This window comes from Syngnathoides biaculeatus, chromosome 22, assembly GCF_019802595.1.
Source record: "Syngnathoides biaculeatus isolate LvHL_M chromosome 22, ASM1980259v1, whole genome shotgun sequence".
Classification (NCBI taxonomy): domain Eukaryota; kingdom Metazoa; phylum Chordata; class Actinopteri; order Syngnathiformes; family Syngnathidae; genus Syngnathoides; species Syngnathoides biaculeatus.
This window is the reverse complement of record NC_084661.1, coordinates 11,441,323-11,458,102: the sequence shown is the minus strand read 5'-3', so window position 1 is coordinate 11,458,102 and position 16,780 is coordinate 11,441,323. Positions and strand designations below refer to the sequence as shown.

At 42.1% G+C, this 16,780-nt stretch overlaps 1 protein-coding gene and 1 non-coding gene across 2 annotated transcripts in view; one reads left to right on the top strand and one right to left on the bottom strand.

The window, feature by feature from the left end:
- LOC133495746 (cytohesin-3-like) overlaps positions 1–16,780 on the top strand; it is a 31,105-nt gene that overhangs the window by 12,326 nt on the left and 1,999 nt on the right. The window contains exons 2-12 of the mRNA XM_061810696.1: positions 2,526–2,608; positions 3,725–3,789; positions 3,941–4,007; positions 4,156–4,274; positions 7,334–7,414; positions 7,523–7,635; positions 9,437–9,585; positions 9,706–9,817; positions 12,768–12,844; positions 15,763–15,834; positions 15,910–16,064. Coding sequence (XP_061666680.1) covers positions 2,526–2,608; positions 3,725–3,789; positions 3,941–4,007; positions 4,156–4,274; positions 7,334–7,414; positions 7,523–7,635; positions 9,437–9,585; positions 9,706–9,817; positions 12,768–12,844; positions 15,763–15,834; positions 15,910–16,064 — 1,093 coding nt within the window. The remainder of the gene's footprint in view (positions 1–2,525; positions 2,609–3,724; positions 3,790–3,940; positions 4,008–4,155; positions 4,275–7,333; positions 7,415–7,522; positions 7,636–9,436; positions 9,586–9,705; positions 9,818–12,767; positions 12,845–15,762; positions 15,835–15,909; positions 16,065–16,780) is intronic.
- On the bottom strand, positions 12,971–13,043 carry trnav-uac (transfer RNA valine (anticodon UAC)). The gene has a single exon. It is a non-coding gene; the product is annotated as a tRNA-Val (tRNA).

Genomic DNA, 16,780 nt, shown 5'->3' with positions numbered 1-16,780 from the left:
GCATCATGCAAATGCAAGATTTAAAGGCAGCTAAAAACCCCCACGAATGAGTTATTCAAGATACACGCTCTCATTCAGATGTTTTTTGATTTGATATGCAAGCGTGAACTGCCAATGCAAAACTGTAAACTGGAAGGAAACTCAAATCAACTCTAAATAATCTGCTGTTTGGCAAATGGGGAACAATTCTTTAAAAAAGTGGCCTCAAGATGTTAAATACTTCTCCCAGTTGATGTTTACTGTCAAACTAAACATTAAACAAAGAGAACTACACATTGTTTACTTAAAAGAACCATACAACATGACCTTAGAATCTTAGAAACGCCCCCTTTAGCATGCTGCTAACATATACTCGAAAACCCCATAGACGGGCTTAACGTTAGCATCGATCATCACGGTTTTATAACCCTTTAAGCAATGGTTATTTGAACACAAACAATGGGGCAACACATGAAGACAGATACTGCAAGAATACTCACAGTCATATATCCTTTATCCTCTGCGAAAAATATAGTTGCACATTTGCACCTCACTAAGTCACTGAGAGTAATGTTGAGTCTTCTGTGTGTCTGTAGTACTGAATCATATAGACACCCCCACACCCACGGTGGCCAAGATCGGAACGCCAGAAGGAGCAGCAAAATTAATTTAATTTAAGCATTAAATCATGACGCACAAAATGTTACTATTTCATTTATTCTATTTAACATAATTAAATAGTATGATACACAGAGTATCCAGAAGTTTCTGTGTGAGTCTAAACTTTTCACTGATAGTAAATCTCCTTTATTTAATCGACGAGGCCAGAAATGTCTGCGCGGCGATGGCGGTTGGGGGGCAGGGGGTGGTAAACCATAAAACTATGAACAGCATTGAAGTTTTTTCTGTTATAAGCCTTTAATTGCCTTTTAATATCTTCCACGCTCACAGTGTAACTGCACTAGTGCCAGCGGTAACAACCGCTAATTAACATCTTTATTTTCCTTCTCTCTGTCACGGTACCTTCACAAGCAGAGGGAATAAAAGGAAACATGGCCCCAAACTTAAGACGTGTTAAACGCAGCTCCCACACAGGAAATCCCACAGCTGTATTGCACCCCCCACCCCACCCCATAGCCCTGATACTAAACACAACGTTTCAGGAATACAGTCAATGAGGTCATTGAAATGTGTGGCCGCTCTTCTCCTAACAAGCTGTCAAAGTAAAAGTGGGATGAATCCTTCCCTCTGAGCTTAGTGACCTTGTTTTACTTAACTAGAGGGAGTGATGAAATCTGGTGATTTTTTTTTTTTTTCTTCCTTTCTAGAGCTTTTCCCTCCGCAACACGTAGGCGAGGTTAACCCTGTGGGGAGATTTGTGCCGGTTTTTCCGAAAGAAACAAGATAAAACAATCAAATTTGACCCATTTTGAAATTTAACAGCAATAGAAATACTATAAATCTCTTTCTTTTTTCTAAACTGACCAAAAAGATGCAAAATGAAGCTACTTTAAAATAGCATTTTCTACAATGCAATAACGACAACAAGCCTCCCGGTCTACTCGGCAAATTTAAAAATGTTTGGACAACGTGAAAGTACTTTTTTTTTTTTTTTTTTTTTTTTCCTTCCTCAACATGGAGGCAATATCGGCCCCGCGAAAAGATTTGTGTCGCTTTTTCCGAAAGAAGCAACCTCAAACATGATCAAATTTGACCTGTTTTGAAATTTAACAGCAATTGAAATACTATAAATCTCTTTTTTTTCCCCTAAAGTGACCAAAAAGACGCAAAATGAAGATATTTTAAAATAGCACTTTCTACAATGCAATAACGATAACAAGCCTCCCGGTCTACTCGGCAAAGTTAGACAAATTCGGACAACATGAACGTCACATTTTTAAAAAATATATATAATTTCCTTCCTCAACATGGAGACAATATTAGCCCCGCGGAGAAATTAGTGCCACATGTTTTTCATAAAGCAAAATCAAACATGGTTAATGTGCTTTAGAAGTATAGATTGAGATGAAGAAGTGACTCCTCCGTTGCGCTCTCTCAGATTTTTTTCCTGGATCGCTAAAAAGGCTCCGAGCTGGATGTTAAATAGCAGAATCCAGTGTCGGCGACACTTAATCTGGATTGGTTTTATTAATAGAATTATCCCTTGGGCAGAGTTGAGAAGGAGGAGTGGGCCAAGTCACTTTGAAGTGGATTAATTAAAACCCTTTCCCTCTTTTTCGAGTTAATTAAGACTGAAGACGTAGCCTCGTGATGCGCCTCGCTCCATCCAAACGGGGCGAAAGAGTCAGCGGAGCAGCAGCGATCGACAGCAAAACACTTTTTTCCCCCCAAGTTTTGCTGATCTCTCGCTGCTCGGAGGTACCAGATTGGATTCTCTTTTCCCTCGACTTTGTGCGATCCCTCAACTCGCCTTTTGATCTGTGTCTGTTGTCGCTCGCGTGCAGCGGAGGATGTGGACTGTGTACAAATGAGTGTGTATGTGTGTGTGCATTCTTAAACTGTGTTTTCTCCGTTCTGGGTTTCAGTTCCTGAGGATCTGTCCTCAGAGGAGAGGGATGAGCTGTGCAACATCCGACGCAGGAAAAGAGAGCTGCTCGACGACATTGAGGTGTGTGTGAAACTGCACACTAGTTATGACATCCACATTGCGTTCGCAACAAATTCGCACAAAAGTCGGCTAGTTCAATGCTAATGCAAAGAAGAGCTAATGAAACTAGCATCAACGTCACAACTCGCAATGGCTAAAAGACAGGCAATATAACAATACTTACAATCCATTACAACAGGGGTGTCAAACTCATTTTACTAGTTACGATTTCCCTCAGGGGGCGTGATGATGAAAGCACAAAAATCCTGAATCGCTTCATTATATTTACACAGAAAATTTCTGATCTACTTTTGGAATCAGAAATCAAGTGTAATGGGTTTTTCAACCGTTGTTCATGTTTGGTAACAAAAATATCTCAACATTATCATTTATGATATGTGCCAATTTTAAATGTTGGGACATATTTTCAAAAGAATCCCAGATTTTGAGACCGATGATTTGCCTTCGCGGGCCATATAAAATTATGTGGTGGGCCGGATCTGGCCCACGGCCCTTGAGTTTGACACCTGTGCATTACAATATATTATTTATATTCTGCAAAAACAGCTATTATTACTGCATCTTACTGAGTCACTTATCTGTGACCATCTATGTGCATTACGTAAGTTTGTATCAAACTAACCCCGTTAGCAAATTGAGGATCCTCGCGGTTAACATGGACGTTTGACTTGTGCAGCCGTCAATGTCAGTGAAGGTGTTTTAATACAACCATATCACAAATTTCTCTTGTAATCATCCAAAATATTTCTCTGTGCTTGTAAACGCGACAAAAAAAAGTCTTAAACGCATATGACTTTTGTCTCCCTTATCACTTTATGACTGATGCTGAAATATGACTTCATTCACTTAAGTTTGCCAAGTTGCTAAGTTATCTTTGTAAATGTAATAGTAAAGTATTCTTATCACTGTGGTCAGTCTTTAAATCATTATTATTGCAATGGTGTAGAAATTCACATCATACTGAAAGCTAAATAGGATAGAATTTCATGTTGCGACCTGTCAGTGTACATAATTAGTCCAGTAGTACAAATTATCCATTTACTGTAATACACCAACTCTGCGTCATTCACATCAAATGGATTGCATCTAATCTGTAGTTAAATGTCCGTCTTCTAGAGGTTGAAGTTTGAGATCGCTGAGGTCATGACAGAAATCGAGCAGCTGACGTGTGTTGGTGAAAGGTAAGATGCTCACGTTTGACATTTGACTGAAATATGTCAGAATGCGGCCATGCTCGGTAAGGATGAAGTTTAAGCGTCTCAGATATCGTAACAATGTTACAGTTGTAGTCCAACTAGATCCATTTCCTCACTATGTCGCAATATCTGCCAGTAAAACAACGCAGAGAAACAAGCAGATCGCAATGGGGAGGAAGAAATTTAACATGGACCCTAAAAAGGTACTTTTGTCTTCTTTCTTCTTGTCTTTCGTCACCTCTGCATCTTGCTCAGACTTTACATCCATTCCATGAAAAGGCTCATGTTAAGCTTGATCCTTAGTCAGCAATTGGTGAGGTGGACTCACTCTGTCCCCTCTCCCCCCTCCAGGGAATCCAGTTCCTACTGGAGAACGACCTCCTTCAGCACACTCCAGAAGACATTGCCCAGTTCCTGTATAAAGGCGAGGGTCTCAACAAGACCGTTATCGGAGACTACCTCGGCGAACGGTGAGACGGAGAACCTAGCGTGTGTCCAATGGTCATATATGAACCATTTCTAACCAATGACTCCATTCCAAACAGATTAAAACCTGTGGGTGCAAATAATGTTGAATATTCGGATGGTTCTTCGGACGGAATGACGCGGAGTCTGAAGAGTGAGCTCCGGCGGCTGGTTGCTAGCCGGAACTCGTTCGTCAGACTGTCCTGAGAACCATCTGAATATTCAACATTAGTTACAGCCACAGGTTCAAATCTGTATGGACGTATTCCTATGTCTTCCCGATCAACCGATCCTGCTATTCCTTCATCAGGTGAGGATAAATGCGAGAAATCAGCACTGGGCGTAACGGTGTCCCATGTAATCGAGCCTTTGGTGCGGCGCGTAATACGTCAAATCCGCGCACATAGGTCATGTGACCCGCCAAAATGGCGGCGCCCCTGAAAATTCGTAATTGTCGATAAAAATCTTCTCAAAACACCATTAAATGAGAGAAGATTAACATCACATTTTCAAGATGCAGTACATATTGCATGACCTATTGGATACATTGTTAATCCAAACCACTGGAATTTCCCTTTAAAGTAGAATTTGTAGACAATGATTGTTTTAAAGCCGGTTTAAACCCTGCGTTTCACCGCGGCTAAAGTTATCACCTTCCTGAGTTGAGACAATGAAACAAACATTTGATAATAGTGTGGCCACGCAGGTGGGGGGTTTGGTCCTGGTTGCCAAATAGCTTCATTCATGGACCGTCATCAAAGGGGCCACCAACCATACTAAACTCACACTGAGGGTTGATGCTATCTAATTAGCGGCAAGTTGGCTGTTGCATGGGGCGACAACCTATCATTACACGCTGAGGAGGGGAAAGAGAAGGGAAAAAGACAGAACCACACTTGGAAATCGGAGAGATAGTGTGCCTTTCACCCGACGCTAGTTAGGGATAGGCTCCAGCGCTCCCAATTTAAATGAATCAATTAAAAAAGCACTTGGTTGGAGGACTCTAATAATTACTGGTGCAACCAGACCTTTATAATTCATATTCTTGTTTCACATAGAGGTAATCTTCATTTGCTGGTATCAGCGTAGAGTGTAAGCCACAATGATCTAATGTCAGCTAATACGAGAGCAGTTGCCAAAAACACATCTATAAAACAACAACAACAATGCTCGGTTAGAGAGCGTAGACATTTGTATTTTATTAATATAGAGCTCCTGTCCATACAGACAGAAGTTTCTATGCAACATGCTTGTTTAAGTCGTTATGTAGATGGATGCAGTTTCCATTTGTAACTTGTTCTCCTTTTGTGCGTTGAGAAATTGCATAATGGTAAAGTGACAACATGATAATTGCAGATTGGAAAGCTACAACATGATAACTGCAGAGTGGAATGCGTGTGAAAATCCCAAAGCTATGCGGGGGGAACATGTGGTCATCATCTGTGATCACACATTTTTCACTTTGTACAGCTAGAATTGTTCCTGCCACCCTTGTATCAGTTGTAGTGTTGAGTGTATAGTAGTTCCCTGTATACTCATGGTTCACAATTAAAAAAATCTACCTATTTTTGGTTTTATCTGGACAACCTATCCCCAGCTTTTTCTTTTATTTAGTGCCCTTACCGATGCACCCTAACATGCGCCAAAGACCAACAGTCATTAGTGTTAGTGTGTTCAGTGACACATTTCAACTGAGAGACAAGTTTTGTATGTCAGGGAGGGGCTCATTTAAGTCTTGGTTGTCAGCAAAAGCTCGGAAGAATCTTGTTCATGTACCATAATTCCCGGCCTACAGAGCGCACTTGGTTACAAGCCTTACTGAGTACATTTGTAAAGGAAATACCAATTGGTACATACACACACCGCAGCTGTGTAAAATCCTTAAGTGCCCACATTCAAACCCACATTGAAACACGAGATATTTACAAAGACAGTACACAAAGAGTTTAACACTAGTAGTGCTAATGCCAGCGCCGCACTAAAGCTACCGCTAACACTAACAGGGCCGGTTAAAATAAAACTTACCGCTAAATATCACTGAGACATTCCGGTAACGCAGCAGCAACACGTTAGCACAGCACTAACGCTAGCGGAGCGCTAACAGGCCCCGTAAAAGTCACTTCCTTGGGACATATATTCCACCGGTCTCATTCTTACCTTTTCTGCTCCAGTGCCCCCTTGCGGCCGTTAGAAAAAATATGCACAAATTAGCCACATCGACGCTTAAACCGCAGGGTTGAAAGTGTATTGAAAAAAAGTCGTGGCTTGCAGGCCGGAGATTACGGTACTTGCGTACTTTCGGTGTATATTTTCAAACCATCTGTAAACCATTTATTTCCTGGATTAAGTCACAAAATGGATGGCTGGATGTTTTGGAATCATTGTGGTATGTTGTATGGCTTAAACTATTAAAAAGGCAATTATTGGTATTTTATTTATTTTATTTGCTATTCGGGACTAGGTTCAATCGCATTTATTTCTGTGTTAGACTCTCACTAACGATACGTACTCCAGCGTTACTGATAATATTTAGGACATTTCTGTGGGATTAATGTAAATGGTTCAATGGCCGATAAAGGGAAGGACTTAATTTTGGCTTGGTTTTGTCTGGCTCCAGATAGCTTTAAGAGGAACAAAACCCATCCACACACAGAGAGAAAACATCACTCCCCGTCCCCAAAAATATAAAGAATGTTATTGTTTTCAAACTTTGCCGAAAAGACAAAACACTTCGGCTCCCAAAAAGAGGATAGCGGATCGTCGGGTTTTTACCGCAGAACCCTCGGACGGCCCAAAAACCCCGCCAGTGTGTGTGGCTTTGGGTTTAGATGTTTTTCATCAGTCTGGCACAAGCGCCAGCCGATGCCTTGAGGGGGTTGGAAATGCAAAACACGGGCCAGCTGTTTAAATTGGTTCCACACGCCACCTCTCAGCATCTTGTGCGAATAAATTAGCAATCACGACAGGAATGCTGAAGAAAGGCCCATTTCAGCACCTGTTTAATCGCTCGCGTACGGATTACCTTGTTGTTTTCCGACGTGGAATGTGTCTGTTCGTTCACCAGGGATGACTTCAACATCAAGGTGCTGCAGGCTTTTGTGGAGCTCCACGAGTTCGCTGACCTCAACCTCGTTCAAGCACTACGGTCAGCAAAACTGAACAAAAGGGGGGAGAAAAAAAAGCGTCGTCAAACACATCCTGATAACTCGTGACCCCAACGGAACGGTTGCTTTGCTTCCTGTTTGCTCCCTAGGCAGTTCCTGTGGAGTTTCCGTTTGCCAGGTGAAGCTCAGAAGATCGACCGCATGATGGAGGCCTTTGCTTCACGCTACTGCCAGTGTAACCCCGGGGTCTTCCAGTCCACAGGTCAGACACACTGTGGGCTACTAGACACCGTTTCCAGAAAAAAAGTATGTCCACTTTTTGGAAAGATCTGGATTTCTGCATAAATTGATCAGGGGTCCACAAAAGCTTGCGCCATTAGGGAAAGCCGTTTTAAATGCGTAGACTGTAGAACGTTAAGATGTAAGAGTTGGTATAACGAAGGCTCAATAAAGGATCAAGCGGATTAAAGTAACATCACACAACATCGCAGCGGAGGCAGGCAAAGAGCCGCGACATCCATTATTCACAAAGACACAACCTGGCTGAGCGAGAACACCGTCTGGTGACGAGCGCAGTCACAACAACACACTGGTAAATATTTTAGGATGTTTGATAACGAGAATGAGCTTGGCTACGAGTCCATGAGGAGGCAAAGCTGATTCTAAGTGAACATTAAGTACATTTACACATATCATTACGAAAAGGTAATTCTACAGAAAATGAGATACTGTAGGGTTTCGTTGTCTATCTATCTATCTATCTATCTATCTATCTATCTATCTATCATACTGGCTCACTGATCTAAAAAAAAAAAAAAAAGACTGGATAGCGCATACACACTTAGCGGTATGTCGATTGGTTGAAGCCAGTTGGCCCCCATCTTGGTACTCCCAAAACATGTGGAGGACATGGTTTACAGGTTAGGTTATGGCGGGGTTTTTCCTCAAAGTTTGGCATGTAGAATTAAAACTGGTCGGGTGAGCTTGACATTTTTTCCAGTTCTGGTAACATGAAGGTTTTTTAATTGAACTTGGTAAGCCAAAAAAGGCTAAGTGCAAAGGAAAGACAAAGAACACCGTGACTACCAAGATGCCTTGCTTATTACCTAGGGCCAGATTTCCGTGACGTTAACTTTTTCCAAAATACGCTGTGAAGCACTATCATCATAACATAGCAAAAAACAAAGTTTTTTTTGTCATAAAAACATTAAATTTTAAGTCAATTAGTTAGATATATTTTTGGAAAAAAGGATTCGCAATGGGACATACATGCTAAACGCATTGTTCATTTGTTGTCTCTGCGATGCCCTATTTCAGGCAGAAAATTTTAACTTGTTTCCTCTCATTTGAAAATCAAATTCAATTTGCAGAGTTCTGTATTATGAAATTCATCAAAAATTTCACAGAGAATGTGTTTTCTTGCTTATCCACTGATGAAGTTTGGGAAAATATTTACATGGCTTTTTCGCTAAAAAACGTCGGCCTATAAAGGTGAAGCAGAGTGAACAACAATCGTAAACAAAACTTTGTTCGACTGAATTAAGATCATCAGAAAATAAAAAACCCTTTACAAACATACTAACAGTGTCAAAATAAATCTAATTTACCCATGGAATATTTTCTCACAGCCACGAAACTGGCGATTAAACCAGGTCGGCATGGTTGCTTTGGGAGTATCAAGATGGCAGATGGCGACTTCAGTTTTGGTGGCCAATGAGTCATCCAGTTATTTTTTTTAGTGTACTGGCTAGCTAACTAGCTAGCTTTGAAAATTTAGCTAGCTAGTTAGCTAAACATCACACACGGAGAATTTAGCTAGCTGGGTAGCTAAATGCTCAAACTCTGTAATAACGTGAAACAAGATATTATGTATTGGGTATATTTCTAGATATTTTTGTTGAGACTGTTAGTAATCTGAAATCAGCAATTGGTTCCAAATGAATCCATCCACCTGGATGTTATTATTCAAACCGCGTCGTCTTCCATCCACGGCTGTAATAGAGGCTTCTATGGCCGCGAATGCCCATCTGAAATACATTTGAATATTGTCACGCTGCTTCCAGACACTTGCTACGTGCTGTCGTTTGCCATCATCATGCTGAATACCAGCTTGCATAACCCCAACGTCAGAGACAAGCCCCCCGTGGAGCGTTTCATCTCCATGAACAGAGGCATCAACGAAGGAGGAGACTTACCGGAGGAGCTTCTCAGGGTGAGGATTTGTCGCTCGGAAGGGTTTGCCTACGACGGTGGTCTTTCACGTCGTACATGAGTCTCCTCGTTGCAGTTTTTTGACTCTGATGAATCGCGTCCACCTTCCCTTGTTCTGCAGAATCTTTACGACAGCATCAAAAATGAGCCATTTAAAATCCCTGAGGATGACGGAAACGACCTAACGCACACGTTCTTCAACCCCGACAGAGAAGGCTGGCTCTTAAAACTTGGTATGTTTTTTTTCTAAATCTAAAAGTATTACAAAATGTTATTACAAAAGAGGTGCACACATGCAAAATGCCATTGCAATCATCTTAAAGCTTTTCAAGATGCAACAATATGAAGGACTATGGCAAGGAGACCACATTTTAAACATAAATGACAAATACCAGTTGAAAGCATTGCTAATAGTGTTATCAAATCTTGCATGGAAAAAAAAAAAAGGGGGGGGGGGGCGAAAGGTCCTCTGACTGGGTCATTTCATCTTTTGTACTATCGGAGACCACCTCCTTTGCCCCCATCCAGTTCTGGAGTCTGTCAGAACACGGGGTCATACTGGAGCATTTAGTGAATGGACTTGTGGGGAATTTGTGCCCACTGCTGTGTACTTGCTCATGTAGAGAAATAATGGAGACCTCCCCCTTTTTTTATTATCTTCCCTCTCTGGTCCTGCCCTGCTGGCCTCGCGAGTTCCCACCACTCCACTCCCCCACCTCTTCCTCGCCTCCCCCACCTTTCATCTGCATTCTTTGGCTCTGGCTTTTCTGTCCACTGCCAGCCGCACTTGCCAGATCAGCAAGTTGGGTCCCGCTTTTTCCCCATTACTGAATTCCATTTCCATTTGAACTCCATCAGCGGGAACGCCGCTCGGTTTGGGGATTGTTTTGGATGAATGAATCGCTCCTTTTTACCTGTCACTATTTCCATTTCAGTGTGATAAATACTAATACGGCGCACCATGGGAGGACAGCATATCCTGCTGTGTTTCAATCTATCATCCAGTGTCCGGTGGCAGCCATTAGAATTCACATTTGAGGGGTCACTCAAAAGTCGGCAACAGCCACCAAAATTGGATTCAGAACTAAAACTAGGGAGCAGTTTTTCCAGGTGGGAAGGTTTTCTAAACACATTTTGTGAGGAAATAGTAGAAAAATCAAAATAAGTGACACCCCCTCTCCCCTTTTTGTCTCAAAATAATTGCCTGTGTTTATAGTTTAAACCCTAATTATGTCACACAATATATGAGCCAGCGAACAGTTAAATATAATTAGAAACTCATTTTTATCACTACCCTTGAAAATAATTGGTTTACAGATTTGAATTTTTCAAAAATGTACTCAAGGACCTCATGCATTGAACATTCGCCACAAGCCATGATGTACAGTATCAATCTACCATACATCCATCCATCCATTTCCTTTGCCGCTTATCCTCACAAGCATCGCAGGAGTGCTGGAGCCTATCCCAGCTGTTAGCGTGCAGGAGGCGGGGTACACCCTGAACTGGTTGCCAGCAAATCGCAGGGCACACAGAGACAAACAGACGCACTCACAATCACACCTAGGGGCAATTTAGAGTGTCCAATTAATGTTGCGTGCTTTCGGGATGTGGGAGGAAACCGGAGTGCCTGGAGAAAACCCACGCAGACGTGAGGAGATCATGCAAACTCCACCCAGGGAGGGCTGGGATTGAACCCGGGTCCTCAGAACTGTGATGCCAACGCTTTCCAGCTGAGGCACCGTGCCGCCCATGTGTACATAAGTGGCTGCAGTAGTTGTGCTCAAAAGTTGTTTTGGTGTTATAACGCTGCAACATTAATGCTAGTTTTGTTAGCCTGTCTATGGCATTTTGTGTATTAGCATTAAGCTAATGGACTTGTGGGGAAAACTAATTCCTTCACATTTAGGCAATCTTAATATTTGGGGGGGAATCTATCCATCACTGAATAAACTCGCCTATTCGCTGTTTTTGTGCGTAGGACAAATCCGTGTTTCATATGAAAATGTTGCTTTGCCCCCATCTGTTGGCATCCAATTGCCATGCACTTATGTCGAACTTCGACGCGAGCTCATTTCGTCAGGCCCTAGCTTTGGCTAATAGGAAAAAGATGATTTTGCTGCCATCTTGTGGTTTCTATAGGCAATTACAAACCTTTTTGTGTGGGCTTCAAATATTTACAGATTTTGCCTTTTCATAGCAGAGATTATTAACCATTCCCATGTTTCAGGAGTGCCATTGGGGTATTTCTATATATTACATATTTGGGTGTGTAATTACTCAAAATTGTGATAGCACAATGTGCATATTTGGGGGGGGGGGGGGGGTTACTGACCCTGAAATGTTCTGGAATCAGAATTTGAATTGCTACTAAACCTACTAAAACTGCACTGTTGGAGAAGACTGTTGATTCAATAAAGCTGCAATCATCTCTTAGAAATAAAGTTGATTTCTTGCCATCCCGTAGAAAAATCTGTGTCAAGTGAACATTAGATATTGATTACATCCGTTTACATCAGTTTAACGGCTGTTTGGTGTACAATCGGCAGCACGCAGATTACAGACTACATTGCGCTCAGCCATGACGCTGTTTTGTATCATGCAGGTTAATTACATCGCTGAACGCCCACTAATCCAAATAATCTACTTTTATTAAAACGACGCAGGCAGATGGCGGGATTGCGTGTCTTGACAAAAGGACTTTTCCTTTAAGAGAAGAAACGCAACGTGTCACTTCTGCCTCCGAGTCTCGGCCGAGGCGATCGCTCGTCACGCTGACTTATATTTTAAAAATAAAGTCTTCTTTTTATTGTCATCAGAAGAAAAGCACCCGACCTTCACTCCGTCAAATGACTTTGGGCTGCTCTAGAATGAGGAAGCTATGAGGGACATGATTCAGGATTTCCCTTTTTTTTTGCACACTTGAAATGTTCTCACGCACACAACAGACCTGATCACAAATGCGAATGAAATCCATATGAGTATATTAAATAAGAAGATTGCAGCATAATGTGTGAGGGCATTTCAGTGTCGCATTTGAGACTATTTCAGTATTTGCGTGAGAACCTTTTAGGATTAAAATGAGAACTATCACATGACCACATGATGAGCTGGACTTCGTACTCACGTCCTTGTACTTGTTTTTTTCTTTTCATTCTTATTTTTTATTTTTGCTGTACGCAGGTGGCAGGGTGAAGACGTGGAAGAGGAGGTGGTTCATCCTGACTGACAACTGCCTGTACTACTTCGAATACACAACTGTAAGCATGCGCTATTTTGCCTCTGCAAAATGTTCCTGTGGGCGAACGTCTGTGCTCAAAGGCCATGTTTGATTTTTCTAAGGATGAGTTGTAAAAACGAAAAAAAAAAAAATGAATTGTATAGACTGGTTCCACTGGGGATCAAACTCAGGACCTTCTGCGTGTAAAGCAGACGTGATAACCACTACACCATAGAACCTGACATGTGTAACCTCAAATACAAATTTAGCCACATTTGGACAAATGAGGTCATCAAATCACATCACTGGCCGGAAGTGCCGGTCTAACAAAAGCATTCTTCAATGCTAAGTCGGTTGAAAATACGAAAAATGTCTGATAGCACGACACCCAGAGTTTTGTCCGATACGTTAAACATTTAGAAGGTGATAATAAACGAAGGTACGTGGAAAAAGGAGAGACACTTGGCATAGAGGACCCACATTTAATGCTGAAGTCAATGTTTTCGCCGATAATAAATTGGACTCTTAACCCACTTGTGCTTGTCTTGGACAATACTTTGTTGATGAATCTGTTCTCCATCAAGAATAAATCCTACATAGTGATGGAGCCACTCATATTTTTTCAATACAAATGCCAATATTTCAATAAATGACCCTGGTTTTACACAAACTCGTATTCATCAACTATGATTGAAAAAAAAAAAAAAAGAGACAGCGAGTCATCTTCAACGTGCACGGAAGCGTGTTGCAGCCACACGTTAAACTTCGGTAAACCTCTCCGTGACAAGACTTGTTTTTTTTAATATGCATTGGACTCATTTGAGAACAATGCATATAAAAAAAAAAAAAAGTCCGTCGGGGAGAAGTTTACCGAAGTTTAACGTGTAGCCACAACACGCTTCCATGTATGTTGGAGACAACTCCCTGTTGTTTTTTTTTTTTTTTTTTTTTTTAAACGCATTGTTCTCAAATGAGCCAACTTGCCATCATAAATACTTCTTGGGAATTTGAGATTGAGAACAATAATTCCTACCTGAAATGAAGTGATCGTCACACAGGCGTGTGCGTATTTTGGTTGGGCACCATCCATCACGTTTAATTGCCGAAATCCATCAATCTTTTCTGGTCTTTACAGCTGGTATTCCATAGAATCACCTCTTTGAATATCTGTCTCGTCTGTTGTAACAACCAACAACACAACAGGTCTCGGGAATTGTGAATCTTCTGCTCCGGTTCAATCTCCCCCACACTGTCGAGCAGCTCATTTTGACCGGCAATATGGCGCTGTGAAAATGGTGACGTCACGTGCACGAGCTCTATAGACATTGATACAATTTGAACCCATGACCTCCTGGGTCTAAAGCAAGTGTGATAACCACTACACCATAAAACCACTTGATATTACAAAGAGTTCATGTTATGCGTGTAATTCGCTAATTCTCTAAAATATACTTTAGATTAAAAGCTTTTTAGCTCATTGACCGCAACCTCACACCGACATCTGCACGCGACACGCTGCACATCTGCTTCAACCCGCTGCATGTCACTACACACACACACACACACACAAATGTGAGGTATTAGCTCGGTTACACACACTCCACTTCCTGTGCCCCCTCATTTGTATCAACATGACATGAAGGATGCAAGGTTCTTCTTCAAGGTCAGCGCACACACACACACATCTGGCCCTGTTGATATAATGGCGCACAAGCAGGAGGACGGAGAGCATCGGGTTACGTCTCCCTGGGGCGCTGTCCCCTACGTGACCAGCATGAACGAGAAAAAAAACACTCTATTAGCCACCTCCGCGTGTTCCTTCCACACTTTTTTTTTTCCCTCTGCTCCAGTTAAAATACAGCGCGACAAAACGTGTGCAGCGAATCCAGCTCGAGTTTATTTGTATAGCGTCGTGGTACATTGAATTCAGAGTAAATTCCACTGTTCCCACTTGATTGTACGATTTATGATCTATTTGCGATGGCGTATTGAAGGAAATTTAAAAAACTTGGTCACATTCCAACTAACGGATTTAATTCTATGTCCAAATGTGTTTAGCATTGCATTCGTGGCACCAAATGAGATTTCTGATGTGTCTTTAGATATTGATTCATGTATACTCACTCATAAGCTTGAAAAAAAGGTGAAATAGTAGTTTAGCAGAAAATACTTTTTTAAAAGCCCCTCAAACTGTTTATTTCCCAGTTAAAGTTGACTGTAAAATGAAATAACAGATAAACACACACTATTACAGCAAACAACGTATGTTTACCAAAAGTCTATTAGCTTAATGCTAACACACAATGCAAAAGGCCGTAGATGGGCTAACAAAACTAGCATCAATGTTGCAGCATTATAACACAATCCCCAAAAACTTTTGAGCACAACCAACTTATGGACATATACAATACACCAATACATATATTCTCTAAGCTTTGCAAAAATGAATTACAAAATTTTTCAGAGCAGTTTTTTTGTGCTCCTCCAAGTGGCTGATGGCACGCACACCAGAAGGAGGTCCACTAAATTAAATCAGGATGCAAAAACTGTATCTTTACTGTATATTTCATAATGCTGTTGCTGGCTCAGCTGGTAAAGCGTTGGCCTCACAGTCCTGAGGACCCGGGTTCGATACCAGGCCCCACCTGTGCGGAGTTTGTATGTTCTCCCCGGGCCTGCGTGCGTTTTCTCCGGGCACTCCGGTTTCCTCCCACATCCCAAAAAACATGCAACATTAATTGGACACTCTAAATTGCCCCTAGGTGTGATTGTGGGTGCGGCTGTTTGTCTCTATGTGCCCTACGATTGGGTGGCAACCAGTTCAGGGTGTACCCCGCCACCTGCCCGTTAACAGCTGGGATAGGCTCCGGCACTCCCCGCGACCCTCGTGAGGATAAGCGCCAAAGAAAATGGATGGATAGCTGTTAATGGCTCGTTAATGATGATATTTCATTCCAGGATAAAGAGCCCCGTGGGATTATTCCCTTGGAGAACCTCAGCATCCGAGAGGTGGATGAGCCCAGGAAACCGGTAAGGAAACACATCCACTCCCTTCATTTTGAGACAGGTTTTCACACGCTTTTGGCTTTCTGCTGCGTGTGCCAGAACTGCTTTGAGCTCTACAACCCCAACCACAAAGGCCAGGTCATCAAGGCCTGCAAAACCGAAGCGGATGGGCGGGTCGTCGAGGGCAACCACGTCGTTTACAGGATATCGGCCCCCACGCCGGAGGAGAAGGAGGAATGGATCAAATCCATCAAGTGAGCGCGGCTGTGTGTTGTGGATCCATTTACACCGAGGGGCCACTTAGCCACATGCCACGTGTCGGGTTCCCGAGGGTAACCTTGACGATGACACGCTACTTGCCCGTATGTGTGTGTGCGTGACGAATATCCAACACAAACACGCGGTGGAAATACACAAACACACACACACACACTGGTGACTAAACAGGAGTCTGTTTCTCACACTTCCCTACAGATAACACCGAGGTGATTTTTGCGCTGCTAGATAAGCTCACTTCCCTTTGATTAGTGAACACAAACACACTCTCACACACAGATCCTATGTGGCCGATATCTGTCATGAACAAACTTCTGTGCCAAACTCTTTATTTAACTGATCCATTGCATTTATAGTAAATATGATTGTAATTAATTTACCAATAATTTACCCAGATAAAAATGTTTAAATGTGTAAAGTATTTTTTCAGACAGGCTAGCGAACGTTGACGTTTTTGTAGAAATGTGACGGTGCTCCAAAATTGACAAGTGTAGGTTGCACCTACATCATAAAATCACGTGACTTTTGTTTACCTCGCCAAATTGCCGGTCAAGCTAAGCATTGCTCAATGCTAAGTCGGTCGGAGGCGACACGGAAATATGTCTTGTGGCACGACGCCGAGAGTCTTATCCGATACCGTCAGACGTTTAGAAGGTGAAAATAAACGAAGGTGTGTGTAAAAATTAGATAACTC